Source organism: Phoxinus phoxinus (genome assembly GCF_949152265.1).
Source record: "Phoxinus phoxinus genome assembly, chromosome: 23".
Lineage (NCBI taxonomy): Eukaryota > Metazoa > Chordata > Actinopteri > Cypriniformes > Leuciscidae > Phoxinus > Phoxinus phoxinus.
In genome coordinates this window covers 9,825,619-9,841,998 of record NC_136898.1, presented here as the reverse complement: position 1 = coordinate 9,841,998, position 16,380 = coordinate 9,825,619, and the positions used below count along the sequence as shown (strand labels likewise).

At 39.1% G+C, this 16,380-nt stretch overlaps 1 protein-coding gene across 9 annotated transcripts in view; it reads right to left on the bottom strand.

Moving 5' to 3' along the window:
* Window positions 1–16,380, bottom strand: part of cux1a (cut-like homeobox 1a) — a 115,213-nt gene that overhangs the window by 15,615 nt on the left and 83,218 nt on the right. For 4 of the 9 annotated variants that reach the window (XM_079599412.1, XM_079599410.1, XM_079599418.1 and 1 more), the window contains exons 12-21: window positions 15,222–15,280; window positions 13,939–13,990; window positions 12,968–13,064; window positions 10,688–11,416; window positions 8,182–8,262; window positions 6,922–7,023; window positions 5,981–6,067; window positions 4,636–5,099; window positions 2,458–2,790; window positions 2,060–2,219 (exon numbers count right to left, since the gene is read on the bottom strand). In XM_079599412.1, the coding sequence (XP_079455538.1) occupies window positions 2,060–2,219; window positions 2,458–2,790; window positions 4,636–5,099; window positions 5,981–6,067; window positions 6,922–7,023; window positions 8,182–8,262; window positions 10,688–11,416; window positions 12,968–13,064; window positions 13,939–13,990; window positions 15,222–15,280 (2,164 nt within the window). The remainder of the gene's footprint in view (window positions 1–2,059; window positions 2,220–2,457; window positions 2,791–4,635; window positions 5,100–5,980; window positions 6,068–6,921; window positions 7,024–8,181; window positions 8,263–10,687; window positions 11,417–12,967; window positions 13,065–13,938; window positions 13,991–15,221; window positions 15,281–16,380) is intronic. The other 5 variants (XM_079599416.1, XM_079599414.1, XM_079599415.1 and 2 more) reach the window with 3 other exon arrangements.

Here is a 16,380-nt window from a genome sequence, read left to right as displayed (position 1 = left end):
TCAAAGTTGATCATTTCCTATTCCTTTTTTTCCCCACCTCTTGCTGAACTCATTGCTATAATGTATATATTACTCGGCTTAATTTGTGGTAAAAATGACAGAGAAAAGCTTCTTTAAGTAGGACAGCGAGCAAGTGCTATTCATCATAATCGGCCTCGCACTCACACGCACAGCTTGACTCCAATTTATCATTCCATCGGCTGATTATTTGCATATTAATCAGCCACTGGAGCATGATGGTGCGTTCGGCAGCCAGTCACAGAGGAGGAGAGGCGGGTAATTATCATATATTCCAGCACTGATGGGCTAATTGATTACAACAGCTCAAGGAGGCCCTTGAGAGAGCCCAGGGGGCCTTTTCTGGATGGCCCCTATGAGACAGACCCCCTCCCCATCCACGCTGCAGCGATTTAACCCAACCCCCCAATGCCTTTCCTTGAAATTCAGGTCAATGGAAATATAAAAATTGATGACTGCTAATAAACGGCATGACGGGTTTTAAAAAGGCCTTGAACTGCAAAATAATAACCAGATTTCCACATCCATAAGTATGATAGCTTAGGAAAGTCAGTTTCAGTTATCATTCAGGTCTGTAGCACAAACAATGCGGGAAGAATAACGCACCAAAGCTAAGGGTTAGGGATTTGAACAAGCCCCTAAACATAAGTGCTAATGATTACGTAGCGCTTTGATAAACATCTGAAATCGATCAACAGAATGCTGTTATCCTAGCATAACGATTGCACACTAAAAGTGGGTCAACAGTATGATCCTGCATCCATTTAGTCATGAGTTATTTAAATTCCCCCACCGTAGGGCCGAATGAGGTACAGCTGGCTAAACTATTGAAGAAATACACTGAGATTTGGTTTGCCCTCGGTTATTTATTCAAGCCAGGCTAAAACCAGTATTAGTCAAACCATTAAAGGAATGCAGCCATTAGCATTTTCAGGAAATAATGTTTTTCTTCTTCTTTTTTTTTAACTGCTTTCTCAGAGTGCCCTGTTTTAAAAGGAGAGATGTTATAAGCCATCCATTTAAGTCAAAATGAAACTTCGGAAATCAAACAAGATGAAAAAAGGTGTTTTTTAGTGTCAAAAATTGGCAGTCTCAACATGAGAGACCAGTCAGCTTGCTTTTCTTCCTGCGATACTTTCGGAGCTAGATACTGTATTTTAGAGTAATCTAATTTTGGCGAGGAGAAGAGGACGTTATTGGCGAAAAAGAGATAGGAGGGAGAGTTTTGCATTCTCAAACGCCCATGCCAAACGATAAGAAAGCCGAATGAATGGTGGCTTTGATGACTGCTCAGGATGTGAGTAGTGAAACCAAGAAACCAAAGCCACATCAGAACGAGAAGCTCTTTCACATCCGTCTTGAGCCACTACGCATGTTTGTTTGTATAGATGAAACTACACTGAGGTCACACAAGAACTTCCGGGTTCTCTGCCACTACTGATCTGCAGAGCATGAAATAATGCATGTTCAAGTTATTATCTAAGTGATATCTAAGGACAAAATCAGTTTGAACTATTTTCAGAATATGACATTTCCAGACGTGTAACACATTCTCGCACGTATGCAACACTTGCGATGCAACACTTCGGGAAGCATGAGAAATTTGGCATGAATAAATGTATGAAGGATGCATCAATGCGTCATTTTACTGCTTGACACATTTTACCACAATAAATAATATTTGACATTGATCAGATTAAAAAATAATAATAATAATAATTAAAAGACAAAAATTCAATCCAAACGAAATTTATTTTATTATTTTATTTAATAATATTTGACAAATTTATTTAATTTAATTTATTTTTAATCTATGAACTATCATAAATCAGGACAAAGTTTGTCCTGATCCACTCAACTTTTTAGTCATTTTCAGGTAAATTTGAATGAAGCTCCAAATTGAAAACTTTTTTTGCGTTGCGGTCAAGAACCCGGAAATTTTGCCACAAAGCGTTTGATTGTATTTTCACCTATGATGCTTTGTAGAAAGAGTTCCTCTGTGCACATGAGTATGTGATGGTAAACAGTGTCTGGATGTTACCTTGTGTCTGTCCGGGCATTGGCATCAGTGCCTGGCCCAGCTCGCCGTTCAGCCATAACTGCATGCGTATAAACGGCTCTCTTCCTTTCTGCGTGAGCTTGCTCCAGTGCTTCGGCCGAGAGAGCATGTCGCTCACGCTCCCCTGAGAGAGGCCCAGCACCTGCAACCCGCACACACACAGGGGATACGGTACATGAGATTCAGAGAAAAACAGCCCTGAAACTAATATGAAGATATTTTATGATGCAATAAGAAGAAAGATGCAGCTGGTATATTACAAAGTGATACATTTGCATGGAGTATAAAAAAGAAACCGACACACAAGCGCTCAAATCATTTCTTAGCAGAATGACGGATGGGTAATCAATGGAAGCGTATCTGATGTGAAAAGCACTGACCTTCTCGCCAAAGATCCGCTGGCAGATGCCATTCTTGGCTAGTTTGTCTTTGACTTGCTGTGTGAGATCGACAGTGTCCACTTCCTGGTACATGTAGTACTCGTACTGCTCGGGGGTGAGCGGGGGCACCACGGGTTTGGCGACTTTGGGGAGGGACAGTAAAGGTGAGGAGGAAGGCAGTGGGCTGCTCTGAGGGGTCTCGCTGCCGCTGGGCATCTGCAGACTGAGCTCTGAACTTTGTGAGTACGGGGACTCTGAGCTCGGCCAGTCCTTCCAGTAATCCAAAGAGGAAGCAGGAGCCACGGGCGCGGTGCTGCCCAGCCGAGGGAGCTTCTGGTGGGGGCAAAGAGTAACAGAGTTGGGGTTAGCCAAATGAGGGAACTGCATTCTAGTGTGCAAGTACGGTATTATTCTGACTGGAATAATATAAAGTAAATTCGGAATTTATGGATGAAATAGTATTCCCTGTATGCAATATAGATGTTCGGGTGGGTGGCATAGATTACGTGCACACACAGAATTTGACATTAATATTATTTTGTCAGTTTCTATATTCTGCTCTCTAAAGACTGGTCTGAAATCATGACATTAATCACAATTATTTTATTGTATTCACAGCCACAGTTTTATGTATATTTTATGATTTACATATTTTAATAGTACTCTAATGATGCATATAAAAAGATATATAGTCATATAGTCAATATACAACTAAAACAAGCTATTAAAATTGTTTTTGTTAATTGAAATAAAACATTTTTTTAAAGAATATATATATATATATATACACACACACCGGTGTATATATATATATATATTTATATATATATATATATATTTATATATATATATATATATATATATATATATATATATATATTAAAGATGAAAAACGAAAATAAAAAATGTTGTCCTGGGAACCAACTAAAAAAAGTAGTAAAATAACTAAATCTGAAAAAAACAAACAAACAAAAAACCTAAAGCTAAATAAAAATATTGGTGGGGGGACTGAAAACCCAAAATATAAGCTTTAAATTATAATACTTCAAAATACCTTAATATTATCTAACTAATACTAAAATAACACAATGACATATATATATTAGGGCTGTCAAACGATTAAAATATTTAATCGCGATTAATCGCATTAATGTCATAGTTAACTCGCGATTAATCGCACATTTTTATCTATTCTAATGTCTCTTGATTTCTTTTTGTCCCATTATTTTTTTCTCATTTTAATGCTCTTATCAACATGGAAAAGTGGATCGGCTTGCTTTGTGCAAATGTTTTTTTTTTTTATTGAAAACAACATTGGCATATGTGTTCAATTTCACACTAACATTCTCACTTGGAGCAAATAATCTCTCACACAATGTAACACTGTCCATCAATAAAAGGGTGAAAGAAATACTGACGAGGTAACGTTACTGATATTGACGAGTGGGCGTAGAAACGCATCAGCTGTGTGTGTGCTTGACTATCAAGTGGTATTTCAGACTGGACGTGCTGCGATGATAGCTCAGTTCACAACAACAAAACACACAGATTACTTTGGTCTTGTCAATTGAACCATTTGGCAACTTTTTAAAAGTAAACTTTCCATTCAGAATCTATATTGGCCTCCATTTCGGCGTCTCACGCTCATCATTCATCCACTCAAAACGTAACGTTCAGACGAGAAGCGCCGCATCGCGCAGCAGCTCGTATTTAAAATTCTAACACATTATTATCTATGAGTGTACAGACACCGGCGGCGCCATTTAGCGTTTTTATTGCTGGCCATAGACTGAGAAAGTGCGCGTCCGATGTGCTAGACGCGCTCAGTTGTCCTAGACGCGGCTCGGCTCTGCGCTTCTCATCCACTCTTTGGCAGCTCGCAAGCCGAAACAAGTGTGTGCGGCGTGCTGTTGTTTTGTTTCTGGTCTAGCTAGATCCGCTGTGGTGTTGTAGTTTTAATAACGTTACTAGTTGTTGCAAAAGCATGTGAAAAAAAACTACAAAGTTTGCTAGGCGTTAATCTCGCGATAAAAAAATTGACGCCGTTAAAATGGGTTTGCGTTAACGCAGTTAATAACGCGTTTAACGGACAGCCCTAATATATATATATTGATAGATGGATGGATAGACAGACAATAGATAGATAGATGTTAAAAAGTTACTAATAATGCACTATACCTCCTTGCTATCCTCTTGGCTATGGGCATCTTCGCTAACGGAGGTCTGCCCGGTACCGCGGCGCTCAGAAAGACCTGTGCTCCACCAGTGTTCCCTCCAAGAACCCCCACCTACACCTCCTCCACTCTCAGAGAGACGTCCGAGCTTGGGCACCCCGTCCAGCCCCATATCCGAGACGGCCACCTCACCCATCTCCTTCTTCACCCCACTGTGGAAGTCCAGGAGAGGAGAGGTGGAGGGCTTTTTCAGAGACTGAGCAATTGGGGTGTAGGAGAGAGTGGAGAGCGGGGAGCCCAGGAGCTTTGAGCCCAGCAGCGAGAGATCTGTCGGGGCCATAGAGCTGGCCTTCAATACGGGCTCCAGAGCCACCTGCTGGGCCTCCATCTCCCTCCGAGCCTGCTCAAGGATGGAGCGAATGTTCTCGTCAGAGTTGCTGGAGGAGGACGGAGGCTGAGAATTCTCAACTGCAGGAACAGAAGACAACATGTAAGTGGTCACAATCGGTTTTTACCAATAAATCACCATATTATTACTCAAAAAACAGCCTATATAAAAATAACTATTCTGGCATTATATACTCATCCTCATGTTTTTTCCAAACCCATATGACTTACTTTCTTCTGTGGAACACAAAAGTAGAACAATTTAAGAATGTTATGTCAGTGAAAGAATATAGTTACCACAAGCTGTCAAGCTTAAAAAAAGACAAAATAGTTTCACAAAATGACACAATTTTGCTAAATGTTGCTATATAGAGTACTGTTCTGATACTCTAATGGTGGTTTTATACTCCTATGTATCTTATTTTTGGATATCAACAGCCCCTGACCATATACTTGTAAAGAGTAGCGTTAACATTCAAAAACATCTTTTTTGTTCCATAGAATAATGAAAGCTATATTGGTTTGGAAAGACATGAGGGTGAATAAATGATGACAGAACTTGTTGGATGAACTGCTCATATGGTGCCAATAAGAGATTGCTGCCCTATGTTACCCAATAATACTGTAGAATAAATTTGGAGTTTAATGTATATGTAATATATACTGTATATAAATGCTATAATATATATTATAGCAAAAGGAACTCTCTGTAAAGAGTTTCAAATAATAAAGTTAAAGACGTCAGTTTTCTGTGAGTTAGATCATAAAAGATTTCTCAACGTGTGTATTCACTGGGTTTTTCATTGATGTATATATATAAAACATACATCGGTCATAAATCTCCATGACTCAGACTGATTTATGACAGTGAGAAGTTAATTGGAAGCAGTAGCGCTCTTGGCGTGGGGGTAAAATCTGGGGGGGGAGGGGGGGAACTTTCAACAGACAGCACAAAACCTCACCAAGTCTTAGACTGTGTGCATATATTTGGAAATAGCTGCCCGACCCTCTGTGGTAACCTGATCGCCGTTGCCTCTCCCCCACGCCGTCTGCAGTGGCAGGTGGGGAAGAGACAGTTAGTTTAATTCCGTTACACAAGCTTGGACAGGAAAAGGTAAAAGTGGGAATTTTAAACACTCAAAACAGGGAGGATACGACTCAGTATGTTATTGACTGATATAATAATTTGTTTTAGACAGTTCTTGTGCAAAATCTACATTGCAATTACAGTTCTAGCCAACATACATTACTGTTCAAAAGTTTTTTCAAAAGTCTCTTAAGCTCACCAAGACTGCATTTATCAAAAATACAGTAAAAACAGTCATATTGTAAAATATTATTACAAATTAAAATAACTGTTTTCTGTTTTAACATATTTTTAAATGTCATTTACTCCTCAAACGGCAAATCTGAAGTTTCAGTGTCACATGATCCTTCAGAAAACATTCTAATATGCTGATTAGGTGCTCAAGAAACATTATCATCAATGTTTTTAAAAAAGGTTGCTCTGCTTTACTTAGTTAGAAACCTTAATTTATTTTTAAAACATTAAAAAAACAGCATTCATTTGAGACAGAAAAAAAACTATAATTTGTAGAATTATAAATGACTCTCTTATTACTTCTGAACAATTGAATGCATCATTGCTTAATAAAATTTATTTAAAAACAAATCAAAACAAAAAACACTTACCTACCCTAACCTTTTGAACAGTAGTGTATTATATTAGTATGACGATGCCACAATCAGATCTACATCAGAAAACTTACTGGCTCAATTTTGAAAAAGTGAATGCAAGAATGATCATATTCAGGTGACAAAAGTGAGTCACTGGTTGTGGGTCAATGGAAAACAGGTGTGAATGCCTGGACCCTTGTTTTCCTGATGGCATAAAAAGACTCACCTGCTTTCTGCACTTGTAACTCTCTCTTGGCCTGCTCCAAGATGGACTTGATGGCTTCATCGGAGCCGGTCTCAGGTGTGCGGATCCGTGTGGTGATGTTACCTGTGAAGACACGACAAGAACATGTAGCTGTGCGTGAGACATCATGTGTAACAACATATAGATTTGTTTTGTTCTGAAATGTAGCACAATATACAACCTTTTAGATTGAAAACAGCAAAAAAAATTTGCTATGCTCTTTACTATTTCTGCACGGCAAGTTTAAACAGGTGCAAACGCAAGCTTGCTTTAACAACAATCTATGCGGTATGCTAAAATAAGGCTGGCACTTTTTTATGTTATGGAAATGCAATCCTGCAACCAAACTCAACGGCACAGAACTAAAAAACCATTAGCAATCGTTTGCTTGTCTATAATACTGTGTGTATCAGCACCTGCGCTGCCCCTGGCTAAAGCAGCACTTCCTGTGTAAGGACTGAAACCTTTTCCTGTCCTCCACAAGTCCACATAACAAAGAGTCGGTGAGATTTGGACAAAGTCCATGAGAAACAACAGAGCTTGAATGGAAGTATCATCAGACGGGTCGGCGCAATAATAATAAATATGGAGAGAGAGAGAGGGGGAAAAAAGTGGCAGAGGGAACTGCCCAATGAGCAGTGGGCAACAGGGCAAGGTCAGAGTTACTGGTGTGTGATGAGAGCAGCTGGACAAGTGTGTGAGGTGGAAGTAATGCTCTCTCGCCCTTTCTCTCTCACGCACACACACACACACACACTCACACACAAACACACACACAGGCTAGCCACCCACAGCGCCGCCCTAGGGGAGACTCAACCACCAGTTGTAATGTGGTGGCACTGTGGATCTGCCTGAAGGATTCTGCCACACACACACATATATAAACACACAAGCTGACCACAAAATAACAGGACAGACTTCTCAAGGACCTCCGTGATGGAAAGTTACATTGGTTTAGACTTGATAACACTCACACAAAGTTTTTCCATAGTTTGAAACTAATCTATGAAGTCAAAGGTGTAGCATTTATTGTAAACAGCTGTCTACAGACAGTCGGAACGAGATTTTTTTTTTAAATTCCAGTCACACTTCTTCCAGCCCTGTCTGTCTCACTCACTTGTTTTGCAACAGATTCCAGGCCAGAGATTGAGAAGAAACAGACCAGCACAACAAAAACATACAGACAGAGCGGATCTGACACTCCAGAAACTCGTAACACGAGAGGGAAGGCGTGAGACAGACCTGGCCGCGTGGAGCCTTCCGAGCCGGTTCTTCGCTTCGGAACATCCTGAAAAACTCTGTTCAGGTTCTGGCCTGGGTTCTCTGTTGGAAAACAAGTGGCGGAAGATAGAAATAAAGTAAGACCAAGCCCTAAACTTCTGCTGTCAGTTCTCCAATCATCTCCAGGGCTCAACAATAAGAATGTCCCAAGTATGAGAGATTTTTTTGGCCTGTTGACGGAAATGTCACCTGTCCTATCAGTCTAGCATCACTGCATGACGTGCAAATGTGCTGCATTTGGAATTTGAATTCACCTGATTTAGATGTGTCACTATGGTTATTTAGCTAATATTAGCGAAGAAATATTAAGGTTTGTTGTATTTGCTAGAATGACTAGTTTTCATATCATTGAATCATGAATCATTTGCACCATATGCCAACAAAAGTGTGCGCATAAACCCATCGCTTTCAGAGTTATATTGTAATTTTAAAATTTCCAGCACTTACTGCAAATTAAAAACCTAAATTATAATTTTTTCTTTGGTGAAGAAAATATATATTTATTTTTATCGTTTTATATTAAATAAATAGTTAAAAGAAATTCTGCTTTTTAAAAAAAATATATTTTATGTTTAATTTAAATAAAAATAAATATAGTAGTAGACAGCTTTATATTTGCCACAATTACAATTAAAAAACAGCAATAGAAATAGACATTACAAACACAAATAATAAGAATTAATATAATATTTAGATTTTTTTTTTTTCTAAAAACCTATTAAATTAAATAACTATTAAATAAACTTTCAATTTATAAATATAGAAACATACTTTTGAAAAGCATAACAAATATTTACTTCAAGTTTTGGATAATAATAATACATTTCTCTAAAAAGTAGGGGTGAAAAAAAAAACTAAATCATTTTCTGAAGCATTTAAAATGTGTTGCAAAAGAATTCTTATTGTTGAGCTCTGGTCTTATATAGATGTCAGAATGTCTTCACAGTCAGTTTTGGAAACACTTAGTAATTCTAATCCAAAGTAATACCTTTACATGAACTGATAAGTGTAAATATCCTTTGAATGGTAGTTTGTTAAGCTTAAACACAAATCGACCTAGTCTGACCTCAAGGAAAGCCACCTGCACCCTGCAGAACTCACTCGAGTGATTATTTCAACGTTAATGTGCTCCTTTAGCCCAGGTCTTTGATGTGAATGAATGGGTTTTAAGGTTTTTACAAAGTTCCTACTCCCATGGGAGACCACAAGCCGACGCTATGGAGGCAGACAGCCAGACCAGACTCCCTTGAAGACGTTCCAAACCGGTGTGCAGACGCACGGGCAGCACAGTCAGCCTTTTTCAGCTCCGGCTCTGTTTCAAAACTACTGCCTCACAGCTAGACTGAACAAACTTAGACTCGGCTCAACACGGCTTCAAGGATTCACAGCCAACTGCCCTCATATGCAAGTACTCTCGCTCACGCTGGGCTCGGCCTTGATTTGTTCGCTCTAGCTGTGAAGCACAGACTTGAGGCAAAACATAACGCTTGCAAACCTCTCTGAACTTCCTCTTCACCCGTAGGCTGAGACCGAAATGAAAGAAAGGGTAGACTCCTGAAGTTTAGCTCTAATCAACAAGCCGCCTGTGCCAACTGAGTACTAATAGCGTTTCCGTCAGAATCTAGTATCTATGTAGTTATCCGAAGACTCTCAATTTTGAAGGTTATGTGCATCATTCCATTGTGGATGAAAGGGTTAGGGTTAGCCTAAAGCTTATCAAAAGGGAATCATGGAAGCTTGTTTTCACCCAAAGTAAAAATAAATGAATTAATTAAATTGCGACTTCATACATTACGACTGACACATCATACCTTACAAATGTGACTTTTTTCCTCACAAATGCAACTTTATACCTCGCACCTTCTTTACCTCACACATTAGCCTAACTTTTTTCACAAATTTGACTTAATACCTCACAAATATGACTTCCTACCTCACAATTGTAAATTTTAGATGTCATTAATTAATTTATACCTCACGAATGAGACTTCATACCTCACAATTGTGACTATAATAGCACACAAATACGACTTCACACCTCAAAAACATCACAAATATCTCACAAATGCAACTTTATATCTCAATTGCCACTTCATCTCACAAATTTTAGTTAGCATTGTTAATTTGGTTCTTATTTAAAATGTTATCTCACAATTACCCAATCCAAAAAAAATATATATTTAAATTTTTTTTTTTACTCTGAGGCAGAAACAAGCTTCCATAAGGGGTACATCTGGATCACAGCAATCGCAAAGCACTGCCCTCTCCTTATTGACTATTTAACGTATCCGATTAGACTCTTTAAAGGAATATGTGCTTCCTTTATCATGCTAGGAATATGTGCTAAATTCATCATGCTGTTACAGAGCACATTGTAATCGCATGCATAATGTTTGAAAATAAACGCGAGTTGGGAGATCATCGGAGATAACAAGGTTATGTCTTTTCCTCAAGCTCTGTTACTGACCTCTCTGCCTGCCCTGGATGCTCCTCAGCGCCAGGATGTTCTGCTCATCAGACAGGAAGTGCTTCATCTTGTGAAACGGCTCTTTGCCACGGATGGTTAACTTGCTCCAGGGTTTGGGCCGGGCCAGAATCTCACTGACAGAGCCTTGGGACAGACCCAGAACATAATGGCCGAACACACGCTGACCGATGTTGTGTTTGATCAGCTGCTCCTTGACCTGTCGGGCGATCTCAGCCGTGTCCATTTCCTCCCCTTCCGACGTGCTACCCGCGCCCTCCGACTGGCTGGGGGAGGGCGCCATGCCGTTAACCTCCGGGCTGCCCGCTGATTGAGGGGGTAGGGGGCTGGAGAGAGAGTTGGTTGTAGCGTAATGGGGCGGCCCGAACAGCACAGAACTTGGAGAAGGGTCCTGGAGGGCTTTGGTGTAGATGGTTTGCATGAGCTGCCTCTGAAGAAGAGAGTTGAGTGCCATTTTGCCAGCCAGTGGGGGGAACGTGGCGCCCACGCTGGCCATGCCGGGGGTAAAGAAGTCTGGCCCGATGCCCGTGGGGGAAAAAGGGTGGGTACCGTTGGCACTGGCAGCAGATTCGGAGGTAGCGGTGCCCGTCCTCATCAAAAGCTGAGGGGAGGGAGGAGGAGGAGACCCCTGGAGTGTGGTAGGGACCGGAGTGGCAGGAAGACGCTGAGGGTTTTCCACTGTAGTTTCTTTACTTTTCCGCCCCAATGCACCTGTAAAACAAACCGATGGGTGACGAGGAAAATCATGGACACTGATTTAGACTGATACTAAATATATCTAAGAGATAAATGTAGAGTAAAATCCTGCCAAGATGATTTTGTATCATCCTGAAGGGGTTTATTTTGGGATACTGGCCAACTGACAGTACATTCACTTATTACATGGCTACTTAATGAATTAATTTAAAAAATAAAATATTGAGTAAAGTTGAAATTAAATTTTGTGAAAGAAAGAGAACATTCCAGAGACATAACTAGCAATAGGAAATCGGTTAACTGGAACAGTTTAGCCATCATTATTCAAAAATATATGACTACACAATGTCATCTGACCAATCACAATCAAGTATTCCAGAGAGATGTGTAATAGGACTATTACTCCAATGATGACTGTACATAAAGAATATTTTAATATCATAGTTTTTTTTAGCCACTTTATACTGAAATGGGACAAGAGGTCATCTAAGCAAGAATGGGACTGGAACATATAGAAGGCCAGATTCAAACCACAGCCGTATCCGTTTTCCCATTATATTTTTTCCCACCCAATAACTAAAACTAAAATCAATTCTAAATGTCAATTCCCCCCCCAAAAAAAATTTAAAACACGAGCAGAAACAAAGCGCCAAACACTCTGCACGCTTCAAGGAAATCTGTGGTGTATGTGTGCGCATGTGCCACAGGCTGACGTTTAACACTGATCTCCTCTGAGGTCTGTAGACTAGCAGGCATGTCCAAAGATATCAGGCCAGGCAACTGTGCGTGGGCTACCTGCTGATGCTGTGGGGACTGTTCACTGCAAGGGATTGTGGGTGTCAGTACGGTTATCCTTTTTGCCATGACAAAACACCTCTGCTGTGTGCGCTTCCATAACAATACCATCACTTTATACAACGGTGGCAAAATCAATATCCAGTGCAATAGAATTATGTTGGTTGTCAGAGACAGATACATGCTACGATCACAGATGATTCTCTGTCATTGCCGTCAGCACGAATGCCAGGTTTAAAAATGCAAAATTTGTGATAGAAAGTCACATTTAAAACGCAAATTAAATGTATGATCTCCATAGGGGTGTCCAGAGGTGTTCTGTAATGACATTTTCAACCTCACACATACAGAGCGTAGTCGAAAGGGCAGGAAAAGGGAAATAAGGCCTAATTATCACATTGGTCTCCGCTAGCCGTTCAGGATTTATGCAAGCCCCAGGTGACCTGATCTCCTACATACCAAATCCTAATATGTTGCTGCCTTTAGAAAAGGGTGAACTGACCTTAACCACACGGCTGCCTCCGAACCTAACTCGTCACTATCAGTATGATCTGTTACGATATTTATTCATTTTTATCTTGGGGCCAAATAAAATCTAAAGTTCTGAACGTTTTTTAAGGTCACGTTTCACATCCTACTGGAATTTTAGGTGAAGTTAGGTTTGGAAAAAAATAAATCAATAAAATCACTATGTATAAACTGCAAAAGCTGCAATTTCCCAGCAACTGGAAGTTAATGTTCCTCAGAAGAGGCTGGACACTGGAAACTCACCACTGAAGTCACTGTTGGCCAGTCGTTTCAATGCGCTCTCTGACAGCTGGCTATGGTCTTTCCCTGTCAGCAACATCTCCAAAGGCTTGGACAAGTCCTAAAATGAAGGATAGATGCGGGAGAGAAAAAAACAAAGGAAGGAAGGAAACAGATGGGGGGGGGGGGGGGAGTGAGGAAGGATGTAAAAAGGAAGTCAATTGAAGGAACAAAAAGAAAGGGACGTAAGGAAGAAAGAAAACAAAAAAGGAAGAAAGTGAGGAAGTAAGGAAGAAAACAGACAGGAAGGAAAAGAAAGGAAGTGAGAAAGGAAGGAAAGAAGGGAAATGAAGGCATAAAGAAACAACGAAAGTTATAGGAAGGAAGGAAGGAAGGAAGGAAGGAAGGAAGGAAGAAAGAAAGAAAGAAAGAAAGAAAGAAAGAAAGAAAGAAAGAAAGAAAGAAAGAAAGAAAGAAAGAAAGAAAGAAAGAAAGAAAGAAAGAAAGAAAGAAAGAAAGAAAGAAAGAAAGAAAGAAAGAAAAGAAAGGAGCGAAGGACATAAGGAATGAAGGATGAAAGAAACAAAAGCAAAGTTATGGAAAGGAAATAAAGGAATAAACGGGAAGAAAATTAAAAAAGTGAGGAAATGAAAGGAAGGAAGTGATGAATGAAGGAAGGGAACAGAAAGGAAGGAATAGAAAATAAATGAGGAATGAAGGGAGAAAGAATATAAAGGAAGAATGAAAGGATGAAACATTAAGAAAACAAATACAAAAAAAATCTCAGATTTCAGCTTTCACGTGAATATAGAGGGAAAAAATAATAAATGTCTTTTTTTTCTCTCGAAATGAACAAGTACAAATTCATGACGTGATAATCAGAATTTTAAAAGCATCAAAGCCAATAAAACATGCTGCCTTTTATTATTATAATGCATTTAAAGGACATATCCATACAAATCAACTTCATTATTTCTAATGACATGACGTCTTACCTGTGCAGAAGAGTGATGATCTGATGAGTTGTGCTCGATTGATTTCAGGGTGCTGGCGAGAGTAAAAAGAAAAAAAATGTACGTATTAAAATAATGGTGCTACAAGCATAAAATATGCCTTCACTTTCCATTTCAGGTCAAGAACCGAAAGCTTAAAAGGCAATGGCTCAGCGTTCTTGATTCGGAAATTTCTGTGACACCTACAATCACGTTACCCAAATGAACCTGTGTGCCTAGCCGCACTCTACCCAGCGCTGATCTGTTATCTATGGATTAAACCGGGCCATTTTCAAAAGCCTTTTGGGTGAAAACACTCATTATATCACGGTGGAATGTGCCTCGAGTAGACAACAAGCTATCAATATACATTCAGCAAATCGGCTTTTTAGGCCGATCATCAGACAAGCACAGATCTTAACAACACCCTCTATTCATGGATTACTTGCTTTATAAGTCCCAATTGGGAATATTACGCCTAAAATCGAGTTATGCAACGGACAGCCAGACATCTCCCGAAGCCTCCCAACAACACACACACACACACCGATAGCACAGACGAGCGGCCGAGCCAAAAACACACACATCACTCAATTAGGTTATCGCCGATGCAAACTACGTTAGCCTCCTCATTACAGCTGTGGCTGGAGATGAAACGCAGCAATCCCTCAGTCCTGTGCAGAAAACCACTCCGACAACAAAGCGTGCTTAATCCGCTTTTCTCAAAAATAAGACCCAATACTCCTTGCATACCTAAGGTTCTTTGAATTTATTAAACAGAACGGAGATTACCGCAGAGTAAAATTCCTTCTGGTAAAATATGGGAGTAAAAGACCCGTGCGCAGACGGAGTTTGGCGAATCTCTGCGGTTCATATCTCAGCTGGCTGTACTACATCAGATCATATTCAGTACGTCTGACTGTAAAGTTCAAGACCACCAGGTAATGAGAACTCATAGTTCGAGCCCTGCAGCGAGAAAGGATGGGAAAGACACATGCATAATGGAGCGGCAGATAAAGGTTAAGAATGGTCTGAGGGTCTTAAATTATAAAGGTGGATAAAACATGACCAGATCAGGTCACTCCAAACAAAACCTTTGCTTATTTAGACCTACAATACAGTCCATTCATGGTATTATGTACTTGGATGTCATGTTAAGGTTGATGCAACGTTCCCATCAGCGTTAAAATAATGTTAATGATGCTAAAATATTCACACATATGAGAAGGAAAAGGCTAAAGCATCAGGATTATTTGTGCTGACAGAATTAGTGCTTTAGAACTTACCCGAGTTCTCGTTTGATCTCCTCGTAGTCTGACTGCTCTTGAAGCTTTTCTTCGAGATGCTGGGGAGGGGAAAAGGCAGATATACTTATTTATAAGCAAAATTGTAATGTGAATCAGTGTATGAACTATATTATACACTGAAAATTCACAATATTCACTTTAGAGAGGCACTTTAAATGAATATTCCAATGAAAATTCTGTCAATGTACTCTGTCTTTTTGGAGATTGATAGATGTGGTCATAATGGACTTAAAGAGCTGCATAGAGGGTCTTCAAAAAAAAAACATAGACAGCAAACAGCATACGAGATTGGGATAGGTAAATAATGGCAGATTTTGTTTGTGCAATATCCCTTTAAGGGGCTCAACATAGAATTTAAAAAGAAACAAACCATGAAACATGTCTTTCCCATAAAAATATATATATATATATTATTATTGATGATAAAACAAATAAATTCTATTAAAAATTAAACTGAAAACACAATATTTTTGTTCATATACAACACCGCTCAGAAGTTTGGGGTTAGTAAGACTTGATATTAGTAATATTTTAATTCAGCAAGGATGCGTTAAATTGATAAAAAGTGATAGTAGTAATATATATAATCTGACAAAATATTTCTATTTCAAATGCATTTTTTAAAATCAGAATGTATTCGGCTCAGGAATAAATTATATTTTTAAATATATTTAAAAAAAAAACAGTTCCTTTAAATTGTAATAATATTTCACAGCATTACTGCTTTACTGTATTTTTGATAAAATAAAATGCTTTTGGTGACCAACTCCAAACTTTTGACTTCTGTGTGTGTACACAGTATATAACTGAAACACACGGGCAAGTCACTCTGGATAACAGTTTTGTAAAGATATTTTCTGATAATTTTCCATTCTCATACATTTCAAACTTTGAGTAAATATTGTGAAATTAAGTGTACAAATTTAACAATTTTGTGTACATTTATTTGTATTGTGTATTTTCTATATTTAAATTATATACTTCGGCTTTATATCAGCCGTTCTGCTTTCTAGATTACGACCATTAAAAAAAAAAAAAAACATTTAGCTCGACCACTATTCCGTATGTGTGTCGAGAACGTGTATGCGCTCATGAATCTGGCCGCACTGCACATGCTCAGATTCTTCAGTAGAACTTG